We start from the raw sequence: 13,858 nt of genomic DNA, 5'->3' as shown, positions 1-13,858 counted from the left end.
AAGTTACAGAGATGGGCTAACAGGCTTCTTTTTAGCTGAAAGCTGGTTTGTAAACTACCGGAGCTACATAGTGCTTAAAGCAGGCAACTGAGGCACTCTGTGGAAATAGGATCAATGCCCGTTCACCAGCTAAGTTCTTGTACTGTTAAAATGACATCGAAACAGCTGTTTTAAGGTGGGAAACTTGTATTTTTTGGACAAAAAGCTCTCTTTGTATTGATTCTTCCTCTAATTTTGCCAGACACCTAAAACAATCTGAGCCTGTCAGTGACAAAATAATTTGAAAAAAACCTTTCAGTGGACAAACCTTGACTGGATGCACTGCTAGATTACACTGCAGCCATTACAACCTGTTCCACTGCTGCTACCAAAAGCAACCTACTAGAGATTTTTTTTTCCAATTCATAGCTTTTAGTTCTGACTATTTATCCACCCTGATGTAAAATTGCCAAAAACATCCTTGAAGATCCTTTAAATTTGAGAAACTGGCAGTTGGGCTTGAATGCCTAAGAAAAATGTCCCTCAGCAACAGAAAAGAGCATCTGATAAAGAGTATTTACACCACCAGATTCTGTACAAAGTTCCTCTTTGTCCCCTCTGTTGTTCTTTGATCTCAGACTGAAGCATGCTGGAGTCCATTCCTTAGTTTTGATCTTCAGTGTCTTTTTCAATTATCTTTTCAAGTGAAATACAAAAAGTGCACAAATCTTTGACTATCAAAAGTCTTAGTGCACCCTTCCCTCACATCCACAGGGATAATTTCAGAACCCTTGTGCCTGGACAAAGGAGGGTTATTTTGGACTCCCAGAGGACAGTAAAAAGACACCCATCAGGAAAAAGTTCACCGTTACATGGGACACACTTTGTTCTCTGGAATTGGCAACTGTGCGAACGAGCCGCAGTCAGTTGGAGAATCATCCGACCTGGCCGAAGCTGTGCCACTCACAGGGATTCGTGCGGCGATGGCTGACATTTCTCCTGTTTGACTCTCCGCTGTGATTCCAGGTCGCTCTGAGGTCTGGTTCAGGTTGCTGTCCGGGATGGTTCCCATGCCGGTGAAGAGCTGGATTAGGCACTTCCTGAACTGGACAGGAAACAGGAGGATTAAAAGTGTGATAAATAGCCATGTTTATAATTATACCAACCAGTGATTCTTTGTCCATAGAATCAGAATACAGGGTTAAACAGGAAATTCTTCCTGTAAGGCCCTATAGAAGACACACTAATGCGCATATATGTACATGTGCACACAGAACCAGCTGTACCTGTGAACTGTTGTTCTTGGAAGAACATCATCCCGTCCCCACTATCAGCCCTAGAATCATTGTTTTCCACATTACATTAAATCTAAGCCTGATTGACCTTGTTTTAAAGGTAACGTTTCCACTTTACCTGAGGGCCTCAGAGATGGAAACATGATCCCTGACCCTTAAAGACCAGTCTGATGTAACACACAAGCCTTCAGCAGCTCCTGAGCAAACCATCAATGCTTTCCAAGAACAGAAATAACACCTCTGGTACCTTCTAATGTGATGGAAAAGAAACAGGCTGCAGTCTATAGCTTTGTTTACTCTGTAATTATGCACTTAAACCACTGACATGGTGCTTACACAACACCTACCTCAAACTCTGAAAAATAAAGCTTTTGCAACATTACTGCACAAAAAAACATGTCATCTAATGGCAAAAAGAACCTGAAATATATTTCACCTGAACATCATCTTAAGATGGATCTGCTTTGTTAATGGAGTCTTGAAATAAAGGTTTAGCTTACACTTTAGACTAAACTAGAACCAGATCGAGGATGCTTTTTTAACCATTTTCAGAGACCCTACAAATGGTTAAAGACAGTATCTAAAACAACAAATTAAGTACAGATAAGCTAGGGCATTAGGAAAAACTATTGCATTAGTGTTTGTTTCCAGTAGAAAGTGAATTTTCTTTGACTATCAAATATGTTGTAGCCCCAAACCGAGGTGTGCCGCTACCTTTGAGTAAACTCATAGAGAACTGCATAACGCGAACCATGGCGACTGTAGACATGTCAGTACATCATTTTTGTCATTTTTGAAAAGAAAACAACTCACTGCTGTTCTTTGTTCTTCTTTTAACTAAGAAATGTCGTCAAATTCTGATAAAACTGACGCTTTAGCAGCATCCACGCTAATGTCTTCCACCATAATTGCACCGGCCTCTTCTCACTGCTTGCTTACGTCACGACTCTGCTGCGCCTGAAAGTACTGTCCCTCAACGCTGATTGGTCCTGTCACTTTCCAGCTGGGCCCAACTGGTTCAGAGGGGAATTTTGCAAGATGGATTTGCCAGTAAGAAACACGGAAACAGGCGAATCCATGTGCTTTGCAAGGTTACAAAACTGGAACCAGAAGTTTAGTTTAGTTTATTAAGATTATTTGTGTCAGGGACGATGTACAACATTACATTAGTCTCAAAAAGAGAAAAGATGCTTTGTACCAGATTTAGCTTGTTAGCTAATTTCCATCTCTAGTCCCTGGGCAGGTAAACAATGACAATGAAATACAGAATCATCTACACACGAGCATGCACACACACAACTGCATTCACCAAGCCACAATACATCTTTCATAGCAAAGGAGATCATAATACATATATTAAAATTTAAATTTGATATTTTTCATAGTTATAAAACAGTGATTTAGATGCAAGATTTTTGGCTAAAGTGCAACGTCAGAGCTCATCGTCAAATGTCGGGGGTGATTACGAGCATCAGGGACCACAAACACTCTTGTAGTGTGACATAATCAATGACTCATCCAAGGCATCCCTCAGCCATGATTCGACAAGACTAGCTTGTCAGAATTCTTCTTGCATCTTCGTCTAGTTTGAAACCCCGACCTGACATTTACAATGTGAAACCTGATGCCCACCAATAGAAGAGCATTTGCTCCTTATCTTAACAACACATGTTGTATGTTTTCTGCAGCAAGAAGGGTCACAAAGAAGAAAAATCAGAGTTTCACTGCAGTTTTGCTTGTTTGTTGGACTCAAACTGATGTCAGAGTACCCATGTCAATCAGCGATCTCTCCCACAACAGGATATTAAAAAGACTAGTGAGAAGTTTAATCAATCACTCCAGGATATCTTTGTTTTTAGCTGAGACCAGGGGTCTCTGTACTGTTGTTCCCACATGGACAACCATTTATGACCATAAATGTTAATGTGCTGACAACTTAATTGTCCTGACAGGATGACGGCATGACAAGAAAATGAGTCAAATTTTCTCTTCTAAAGGTAATTCCTGGTTTTACTGCCTAAATGCTTTAATGTTTGGAGGTTTAAAAACTCATCTATGGCAGGAGGAGGAGGAGAATTAAGTGTTTTCTCAGATGGATCAATAAAGTTTTCCTCTCACATCGAGGCCTCAGTGGACAAAACATCAATATATAACTTTAAATTGAAGTAAGTCTTGTCAGAACTGTCCAGGCTTCGTTTTTTGAAAGCTTTGTTTTCAGATCTCTGCTTTGCCTCTCGTATTGATCAAGTGTTTGATATTTAGGGATCAAAGACAGTAAAGCTTTGTGTGAAACAGATGTGAAAGAAAACCAACACAAGTGATGGATGCATGTATGTAGGAGGCTTTTTCACCTTTGACCTTTGAGATCCCAAGAGGCTGTAAGACGAACACAGGTCATGAAAAATGGAAATTCTCTGAGACAGTTTGAGCTCACATTAATTAAAGCAGATAGATGTTAAACGTATGTGAGACTCCATTTATGAAGTCAAAAGATGGATTAAACAGTGAAGTAGAGCAAAGATTTCTCAGCAGCACACCACACACATTCACTAACAACCCAGAGCTCTGATTCTAAACACCGGAAATCTCTTTAAATCTGTCCGACAGGAATTTATAGCACAGAAACATGGAAAAACAGAAAACAAAGATCTGGCTAACATACTTCCTGGACTTTAAATGCCTTTATGCTGGGGACAGGCATAGTAAAGACTTCTTATAATTTTGACTTTTTATGTCACATTTTCAATAGTTTTTTTCTCATAATTTTGACTTTTTATCTCATATTTGGGACTATTATCTCTTCAATTCATTTATATTGTTTCTTTTATGAGTGGCTGAAATTGAAGTCCATTTTTTCCACTTTAAAAAGGAAACATTTGAAAGTTAAACAATAGTAAAATAAAACTAACCAAAAAAAAAAAAAGGAAACAAATCCTAAGTCATAATCATGAAAAAAGTCAAAATTATGAGAGAAAAAGCCAAAATTATTGGATGAAAGTCAATATTATAAGATAGAAAGTTAAAATTATTAGATAAAAAGTCACAATTATTAGAGAAAAAGTCTAAAATATAAGACAAAAATGCAAAAATAATAAAAAAGTCAAAATTATGAGAGAAAAAGACAAAATTATGAAATAAAAAGTCAAGATTATGAGATTAAAGGAAAAACTATGAAATAAAAGTCATAATTATAAGTGAAAAATTTAAAATTATGAGATAAAAAGCCCAAATTATTAGATAAAAAGTCAAAATTATTATATGAAAAAGTCATAATTATCAGATAAAAAGTCATAATTACTAAAGAAAAAGTCAAAATCATGAGATAAAGAGTAAAAGTTATAATATTAAAAGCTAAAACTATTACATAAAAAGTATTAATTTTGAGGTAAACAGACAGAATTATGAGATAAAAAGTGGAAATTATGAGATAAAAATTCCTAATTATGAGATGCATTATGAATTATGTTGCACATGTGCACCCCTGCCAGAGACGTTTCTGCATCCACACACTGTATGATATCAATGTTTATCAGATAACTGTGACTTTCTATCTCATAATTTTGACTTCTTAATCTAATTGTTATTACTTTTATCTCATAATTATGATTTTTTTTCATAATCTTGATTTATTATTATTATTTTTGTTATTTTTAGAATGGCATACTCAATTTTAAAAATGTTTTAGTGGCAGAAATGGGCTTCCATAAAAATGAGCTTCCATCGCAGGACCAGTGGAATTATGTTTTCAAGTTGTCTGTCTTTCCGTTCATCTGTCCAGGAATTTTTTCAACGCAATCGCTCAAGAAAGCTTTCAGGGATTTTCTTTAAACGTTGCACAAATGTCCACTGTGACCTGAAGGTACAAACTCAAGGTCACTGTGGCCTTAAATCTTATAAGCACAATATTTCAAGAATACATTGAAAGATTTGTGTCAGATTTAGCACAAACCTACACTTGAGCTTGTGGTTAACGTGATAAAATTTTGAAAGTCAATGGTCATTGTGACCTTTCCCACTGTGAGGTCACAGTGACCTTGCACCATATTGTAGCTTTAACCGCCATTGCACTTTCACTGTCTCTCTTGGAGGTTTTAAACCACGTGGCAGTTGTTCAACTTAATAAAGATTCACAAAGAAAATAAGACAATAGATGAAGTTGTTGATGGCAGCATAAACATGCTTTTACACTCTCTATGTCTCTATGAGACATAGAGAGTGACCTGGAGGAGAATGAAATTGATCTGCAGTGCTTGTACTTCCTTCTTTAGTCCCAATTGTCTATTGTTTCATTCAATCCAAAGTGAAGATCTAATGAGTGGGTGCTTGGTTGACCTCAGGGTTCTTCCCACACAGGTCAAGACACAACAGCTGTGTCTTAATTTAGGGCCCACTTAGTTTTAACCTGAAAGGCCAAATGGACTTTTGCATATATTCATTGCATAGAAGGGGAATAAAAAAAAACGTGCTCAGAATGTGATTGGGCAAACATTCTGTCTATCAAAGTCATTATGGGCCAATCAGAGCAACAAGACAAAATTAGTGAGGCATTTGCAGCCTGAGCTCAGCAGAAAATGGCTACTGTAGTTTTCCAGTCAGAGCCTGATAAAGCATCAAACTCTTACCGAGGCCAGTTTGGAGAAGTGCAAAAATAACTTCTCCACCATAAGGCCTTCAATGTGGCTCTTTGCTCTTTTTTTTAATGGAGAAAGGTGGACCAGTTAAAGCTTCCGATATATTTGTAACATTTAAGCTTATTGCTACACAAGCTTTGTATCTATGTTAGCTTTTGCTAAAACTCACATTGCTCAAGCTTAGCTATGTTTGCTAAGCTAACTTAACTACATTAAGTTATGGAGTAACTAAGTAGTACTTATGTACTGATGTAGCTAGCATAACTACAGTGCTTAACAAATTTATTAGACCACCCTAACCCTAACCAAAGTAAGGTTTATGCCACAGCTGCCCTAAATTAACAGCATTGGTAGTTACCAAAATCATTTTTATGTTTCTGCAATGGTTAATACACCAATATGTAGAAGCTCTTTAACCCAAATGATATTTAAATGCTAAAATAGAATTATTATCCATGAATTTTCAAATTTACTCATTTACAAAAAGACTGAAAAAATAGTAAAGCACATTAATATTTCTTGATTAATATGTCAAATTATAGTTATTTACTGGCATTCCTGAACAGAAAAATGAGTTTTAGTGGTTGAATGTTATGCTTGATTCATTTCTTACTTCTCAGAGAAGCCCAGTGAGCCTGCTCAAATTTGGGTGAATTCAGTTTGAAATTCCTCATTCCTGTTCAAAATGGTAAAATGTGGAGAGCTGACCGAAAATGAAAGAGTCTGCATTAAAGCACTTCATGATGCTGGATGGTCTCTGAGACAAATACGACAGGTGGTCTAATAAATTTTCTAATAAATTTATATATATATATATATATATATATATATGATAAGAGGAGAAAATACTAAGAAAACAATCCTGACATTAAATCTAGAGAGAGAGAAATGCTAAAACACTCCACAGTCCACGATCTAAAATTTAGTTAAAGGCCAGACTAAAAAGTAGGTCTATGTTGTTATTGTCACTTTAATTACTGTTATGTTATCATTTCAAAGAGTATAGTAGTTTAAAATGTTCAAATCCTGTATAAAAACAAATGAAAGAATTAAAGCAAAATTACAAAAAAGGTTTAAGTTCAAAAGGTTGTCAAAATAGATAAAGCGGGAACTTAAGTCATGATCACATTACTTTACAGTTTGTATAAAATTATGACAGATTTAAATTTGTGTACAGTTGTGAAGAGGGGGATAACAGGCCTGACCTAAAGGTCTCTGTTTGTGGATCACTGAGAAATGACTGATTTAGGGGGCTTATCTTTTTGAGCATGCATTCATGAACGTTCGTCACATGGCTGCATGGCTGTAACACATCAAAGGCTCTTTAAACTGTGCCAAACAAAGATCCTGTTTCCTCAAGACCACAGCCAACAAGTCCAAATGTATATTGCACATGAAGTTAAACAAAACATCTGACATTTAGCCTGCTGAAAATGAAAGAAATAGGGTTTAATTTAATGAAAAAGCAAATCTGAAGAGGACCTATCAGCTTGATTTTCTTGTGTTTACCCCACTTGATTAAAATGAGAGCTATCACAGTCAAGCATTAGAGCCCCCCTAACCTCTATAAGCACTGTGAGATCAGGTCTGTCTTTATTCACATAGGTGATCCATTTGTGCAGACCTGACCTATTTAAACAGCGAGTGCAGCTCAGAATTGGGCCAATCAGACAAACATGGAGACTTCATGCAGCTCTTTGGCACATATATGTAGAGCTGGACTTCTGTTCTCCAGTCTAAAAATAGACCACTTTAATTGCTGTGGTTGCTCATGTTTGTCACAACGGGGCATGACAGTTTTATGCTCAGCCAACAGAAACCTGCCATGTAAAATAAAAGCTTGCCACAGTTCATGGGGCGGGTTGGGGCAGAGAGGAACATGCTAACATGAAAACGTTGTTAGAGAACTTTATATGAAACATGAGAAACTTCTAGACATCTTTGCACAGCATTGACTTCAAACAGCAGCCAAACATGAAGACTGATGAGCTGATTGGATTCAGCATGTTCGTGTTTGTCCTTCTAGCAGTCAGGCCTTGATGTGAGGTGGTTCTGCACACAGAAACTGTTTTATTGGAGAGCATGTTGCTACTGTTTGCACAAGCTCAAGTATCAAATTATTCACGCAAAGGCAATTATTTTAACGATGGAAATATTTCTCTTAGTTTCAACCATTAAAGAATCGTAAAAACTGGCAGGTAGTATGGTGGAGTAAATTTTTTTAACATCATTTCAAAGCTTGACATCAGCGTTTCCAAGAAGAGCTAAATGTTTTCCTTACTGATGGTAATCACAAAGCAGATGTATGAAACATGTTATGTGAAATAATCTCAATGGTCTTAAATTACAAGCATAAAAATTCAATCTAGAAAAACAAATGGCTATTACAGACTCAGACACAAAACTCCTGCATTAGCCTAAAATCTAGCCTTGAGGAGTTTTACATGCTAACCATCTGTGGAACAAGCAACAAAGCACTTCCAGGTGACAAATTTCTTACAATTCCAAGTCTTGACACCATTTTTGTACAAGTATTCAGACCCTCTTCACTTTTTAAGTTTTGTACCTGCATCTTGCACTGGGGAGCCGACTCCAAGACCACTTGGAGATCGAAAAAAAACCAAAGTGGGTTTTCATGTGTTTTGTGCTGTCTAGAGCAGTGGTACTCAACCTTATTCTCCCAAAGAGCCACATCGTCTTAAAAATACTTTAGCGAGAGCCACAATCCAAACCAGGGATGTAAGGTAGATCACAGAGCAGTTAATTCATAGTTGAAATTAAATGAGGTTAAATGGGATGCAATAGGATTCATGAAAATGTCTGATGTGTTAGAGGAAACAATATGTCTCTGATGAGCTTATATTTATTCTATTCATCGCTGATGTCAGGCAAAAACTTTGTATCTCAATTTTCATGATTTAAATTGTTTTTAAAGAGGCAAAAGATGTGATTTTTTTTTGTTGTTGTTGTTTTTTCATTCCCTGAAAAGTGGTGCTTTTGGAAATACAAGTCTTTGGCCCAACACCAGCATTACGTGAGTTACACCTGGCCTAAAAAATTTTCAAGATATTAGAATTTGCTGAGTTTGAGCGATGAGCTGCTTTTTAAAGTGCTGATGAATTATGGTTGGATATTTGGGTATTTATATTTGGGCATTTACCGTAGTTCTGTGGCTTTATTAACATAAAAGAGATGCTTTCAATATTTTCCATTCATTATTAATTCTTTAGCTAGAGGGGGAGGGGCCTCATATTGATTTTTGCCCTGGGCGTCCGAATGACTAAAACCGGCCCTGCCTCACACCTGCAGCTCTCTCAGACACACTGTTCTGCCCTGCCTCATTTTGTAGCTTTGGTTTTATATTCCTGCTCTTTTGGCAATATTTATTATTACTAGTACATTAAAGATCATATAAAACACCCACGTTTGGACAAGTTTCACTGGATATTACATTATCCCAACATGTGATCTTTGTGTGCTAGGTTTGTTGATGATGATGCGTATCGCATAATCATTAAAAAAAACACTCTCACCAACAGACTGATCAAAAACCTGCCAAAGGTTGTGTGATCCATCAGGATGACTTCTTCAAGCACCATGATCATATTGAAGTTGGTGAGGACAGCTTTAATCAGTACGATGTCATCACTGCTCTGGAAATGGACGCCATGATGAGAACACATGGTTGGAGAACCCGGTGAAGTTTGAGAAATCTCATGGCGTTAATAACAACCTGGATGCTGAGATCGTCCCAAAGTCAGACACTGAGGAGGAGGAGACTTACATCCTTATTGTGGAACCTTTGATCAACGTGCTGAACCAACGTTACTTTATTTCCATCCCGTACGAAGAATGCATAAAGAAGAGGTGCTCTAGGAACTTCACGGTGCCAGATCCACCGGCCTGTCCAATGGTCATGTCTGGCCCATGTATTTGAAACGCAAGGAAATCGTCAGGAAGCAGCTGGCGAAAATAGTTAAAACAAGGGCATAGGAAGCTTCAGTTTGAACACAGCACAGCCCACCTCAGTGAATAAAGTTAGTGAAGAGACGCAACACCGGCAGACTTTCTCTCCTCTCTTCTCTTACACACACTCCTCCGCTGAGTGCACCTCGTGAGATCCAGATCATACAAATATCATACAAATATCCTCTCGTATCCTAACCTGACACGCCAGATGGATTCATTTCACACATCCATCTGGAAAACCTCTCAAACACAGCGTTTGGGAAAGGGTAGAGGGCGATTGGATGAACGTTCTGTCTGTCACATATTTACGAGCCAATCACAAAACACGTGACGTAGCCGCTACAGAGGAGTAAAATCCATAGAGAACTGCATAACGCAAACCATGGCAACTGTAGACATGTCAATACGTGACTTTTGCCCTTTTTCAAAAGAAAACAACTCACTGCTGTTCTTTGTTCTTCTTTTAACGAAAAAATGTTGTCAAGTTCTGATAAAACTAACGCTTTAGCAGCATCCACACTAATGTCTTCTGCCATTACTGCACCGGCCTCTTGTAGCTGCTTGCTTACATCACAACTTTCCCAGAAATCCTTGGAGGCTAATGCCACCACTATAGCCAAGTACTTCATATGACCCAACTTCAAAAATCCCAATATATCCCCTTGAAACAACAGACAGCTGTTAAATGTTGAAGCAGAGTACTGGGCTTGTTATAACGCTACATCAGGGGAACGTGAAGTAAAATTCAGTAGGCTTCTACGCAGGCAGTTATTCAGTCACTGAGAAACATTTTTAGAGCAGCAAAGAAGAGTTGAAGAAGATAGAGTTGGAAGAGAAATTGCAGCATTTATAACAATTATGTATCAATATAAGCAATGAAAAGCCAGAAGATGGAAAAAAATACACAGCTTTTATGCCTAAAGAAGTGAATCCATCTTCTCCCTGTTGAATCAAACTCAAAGAATGGCCTCCTTATGTTATCCTTATGAATGTTGCTCAGTACCAACAGACGTTTGTTCATCATCATAGATATGTTATTAGCTGACGTGAGCAGCTGAAGGTAGCACTCAGCACCTGGAGTTGATACAGGCATCGTCAAAGGACCTTCAGCATTGTTAATGCTTGGATAGAAGTCTGAAGATAGCTCAAGCTCACCTTGCTGTGAAAATAACCCTTGACCTGTTACCACTACAAGTTAAGCTGCACCAATCATATGCCTTGCTTCAAATGTATTTGTGTCATGACATTTTTGCACAGACTGCAACTCAAGAACAGGAAGAGGACAGAAACTGTAGAGAAAAAAACTAACATAAGCTGTTGTCACACTTTTATTTTTATTCAAAGATATATATATATGCTGGCAAAAAAATGTATGCACAGTGCGTACAGGATTACAGCTGGTGGCACCACTGGACCTTCACCCTGGAAGGAATTTTCAAAAGGGTGCGTTTTCCATTATACCCACCTTCATATGGACTAAGCCCAAGTTTATTAAGTCCAGCCCTAAAGCCTGTTTCAGACTGGATTAGTGAGACACATCTAGGCCATGACACGGCTCAATTTTCAGTTCCTTTGCATGTAAATGATGATTTGTAAAGAGTAGAGATGTTCCAATACCATTTTTTTCTTCCCCGATATGATTCCGATATCAAGTGTCACAGCCACAGTCGCATCCCCTCTCGTGTAACTAATTTTTCCTGTGGAGTGTCTGTGCATGTGTTTATGTGTGTGTTTGAGTGGTTTGGTTGCATCATTTAGGCTGATTTCCTGACACCTGTGCAGCTGCTGAAAGGTGATGATCAGTGAGCAGCTGCGATCAAACCAATCAGCCTAGAGAACAACAGCAAACAGCCCAACCCTTACAAAAGCCTGGCCACTCTTCAGTCTGCGCAGCTTCATTTAGTGTCTGAGCTCGCCACCGTGCCTATTTTTGTTAGAATTATGTTAATGTTTAAAACTCGTTTTGATGCTCTGGGCCAGGTAGTAGTTTAGTTTACGCACACTCATGTAGGTTTTATGTTGTGTTGTCACACTAGGTTTAGGGGTGCTGTTCTTTTGTTGTTAGATTTGGTTAGTTAGACTAGTTAGTTAGGGTTTGTGTTCAATTTGTTCTACCATGTAGTTCATTCATTTTTAAACGCTAGTTAAGATTCTGTTTTATTTGGTTATTAGTCAAGCAGCACTCAGCGGTCTTTTTTGCCTCACTTTTGTTAAGCTCAATTTTAGTTTTTGTAATGAATAACTTTAATTTACCAATTTCATCTGGTTTATATGATACTACTCTTTCCCGACGAGCTGGGTCATAACACAAGGTTTTGGGTATCGGCCGATACCGAGTACCGATCCGATACCAGTGTGAACTTTCTGGACAGACTGTGCAGAGCAATTTGTTTTAGACCTATATTTGACTCAGAACGTTGCTCAACAAATACAATCATAATTTACAGCATCTCTGTGATCCTAAAGTTGTTTATCTGCTGATTATTGAGTTTTACTGCTAAATATTAAAATAGTATGCTTCACAGGCTCTCTCTTGCTCTCTCTATTATGCTCTATCTGGGCAGCATGACCTGATTACAGAACAGCCTGCCATTGGCTGACAGACCCTTACAAAGGATGAACAATATGGAGATTAGCATTCGAGTTAGTATTTGATCTAGTGATAATAAATGATTGTAAGGCAATTAAAATGGATAAAAAGGTGTTCAATATCAGATTCACTGATGTGGATTTAATCGTTAAAGTCCCCAGAAGTCACACGCGTTCCAGGCTCACTGAAAATGCTGCCACACAGGATTCAAAGGCATCAACAGCATCAATGGGACAGCACAACGGCTAGCTTCAAGAGCAGAAACAAGTAAGAGGCAACCATCTGTGGCCCAAACGTGTTTTTAACTTTTGATAAATGAATCAACTCTTGCCGTGCACAACAGCACCGGTCTGGAAGGCATTTTAATGATCACATTCAGAGAAAACTGTCACGCAGCCACCATTCTCTGCTGCTGCAGTGAGTCCTTTGGTTCTTCCTCGCTGCACTAAAAATGGCAGCCTGTGCATGCAGTGTTTTCTGGCAGTGAAGAAGAATTGAGTCCGGTTTAAAATATAAAGCCTAACCAAACGGTATCGGATCTCATGTGCTCACTGATACCAAGACCCCCATTTTAAGCAGAACAGGACATATTTTTGATACTAGCATTGGAATCGGAGCAACCCTAATTAAAAGGGAAAAAATATATTAGGTTTAAGGGACAGCATGCAAGTTGTTAAAATGTTTTTTTTCTGTGATCAGAAACATCACCTTTTAAGAGAAAGACCTCGTCACTCCTTGCAGAGTAATTTTACTAGCAGAATTTCATATTTAGTGATGAGACAGTATCTTAACCCCCTACAGGTGGATGCTGGGGCAGAAAGGAAGTCTAATTCAAGTACTGTTTCAAGGCAGAGCAGAGGGAGACAGTGGAAGTCTTACAGCTTAAATTGACTGCCAACTGGGAGGGTGTTTGTCAGGTGATTGGATAATGACATTTGTCAAGTGTGAAATCAGCACAGCTCAAGCCGTCTGAATGAACTAGCTCACAGGTGTTGCTCCATTTAATTCAAATTTTAAATAAACACCTGTATACGTTCTCGTTTCTTCACTACAGCTACAGTTAGAATCAGTGATGACAGTGTGGTATGAAAACTGCAGGATGTGGGAGTGAAGGTATAGCATATGTAGTGGGTTTTAATCTGACTTTAACTACGTACGTAAGAGACAGTGAGATAAATCCTTCATGTTTTGTCCCTATTGGCCATAGGATGCATAGACATTTTACACCACAATAGCTCAAACAAGGCTCTCACTGTCATTAATCTAAAAAGTTTAATGATGACTTTTATGAGTTAAGTGAATTTGCAGTGTAAATGCCCTGCCCTCGATCGAAACACTGTGTTCATGCTCCAGCAGATTTGTCTTACAGTCAGCGTTCACACAGCCTGACCTGT

The 13,858-nt window shown here is 38.2% G+C and overlaps 1 protein-coding gene across 1 annotated transcript in view; it reads right to left on the bottom strand.

Annotated features, from left to right (window-relative positions):
• Positions 1-847: 847 nt before the first annotated feature.
• Positions 848-13,858, bottom strand: part of valopa (vertebrate ancient long opsin a) — a 37,231-nt gene continuing 24,220 nt past the window's right edge. The window contains exon 5 of the mRNA XM_041789650.1: positions 848-1,084. Coding sequence (XP_041645584.1) covers positions 848-1,084 — 237 coding nt within the window. The remainder of the gene's footprint in view (positions 1,085-13,858) is intronic.

Source organism: Cheilinus undulatus, linkage group 6, assembly GCF_018320785.1.
Source record: "Cheilinus undulatus linkage group 6, ASM1832078v1, whole genome shotgun sequence".
Classification (NCBI taxonomy): Eukaryota; Metazoa; Chordata; class Actinopteri; order Labriformes; family Labridae; genus Cheilinus; species Cheilinus undulatus.
The sequence above is the reverse complement of the archived record's forward strand: the minus strand, read 5'-3'. Positions and strand labels throughout refer to the sequence as shown.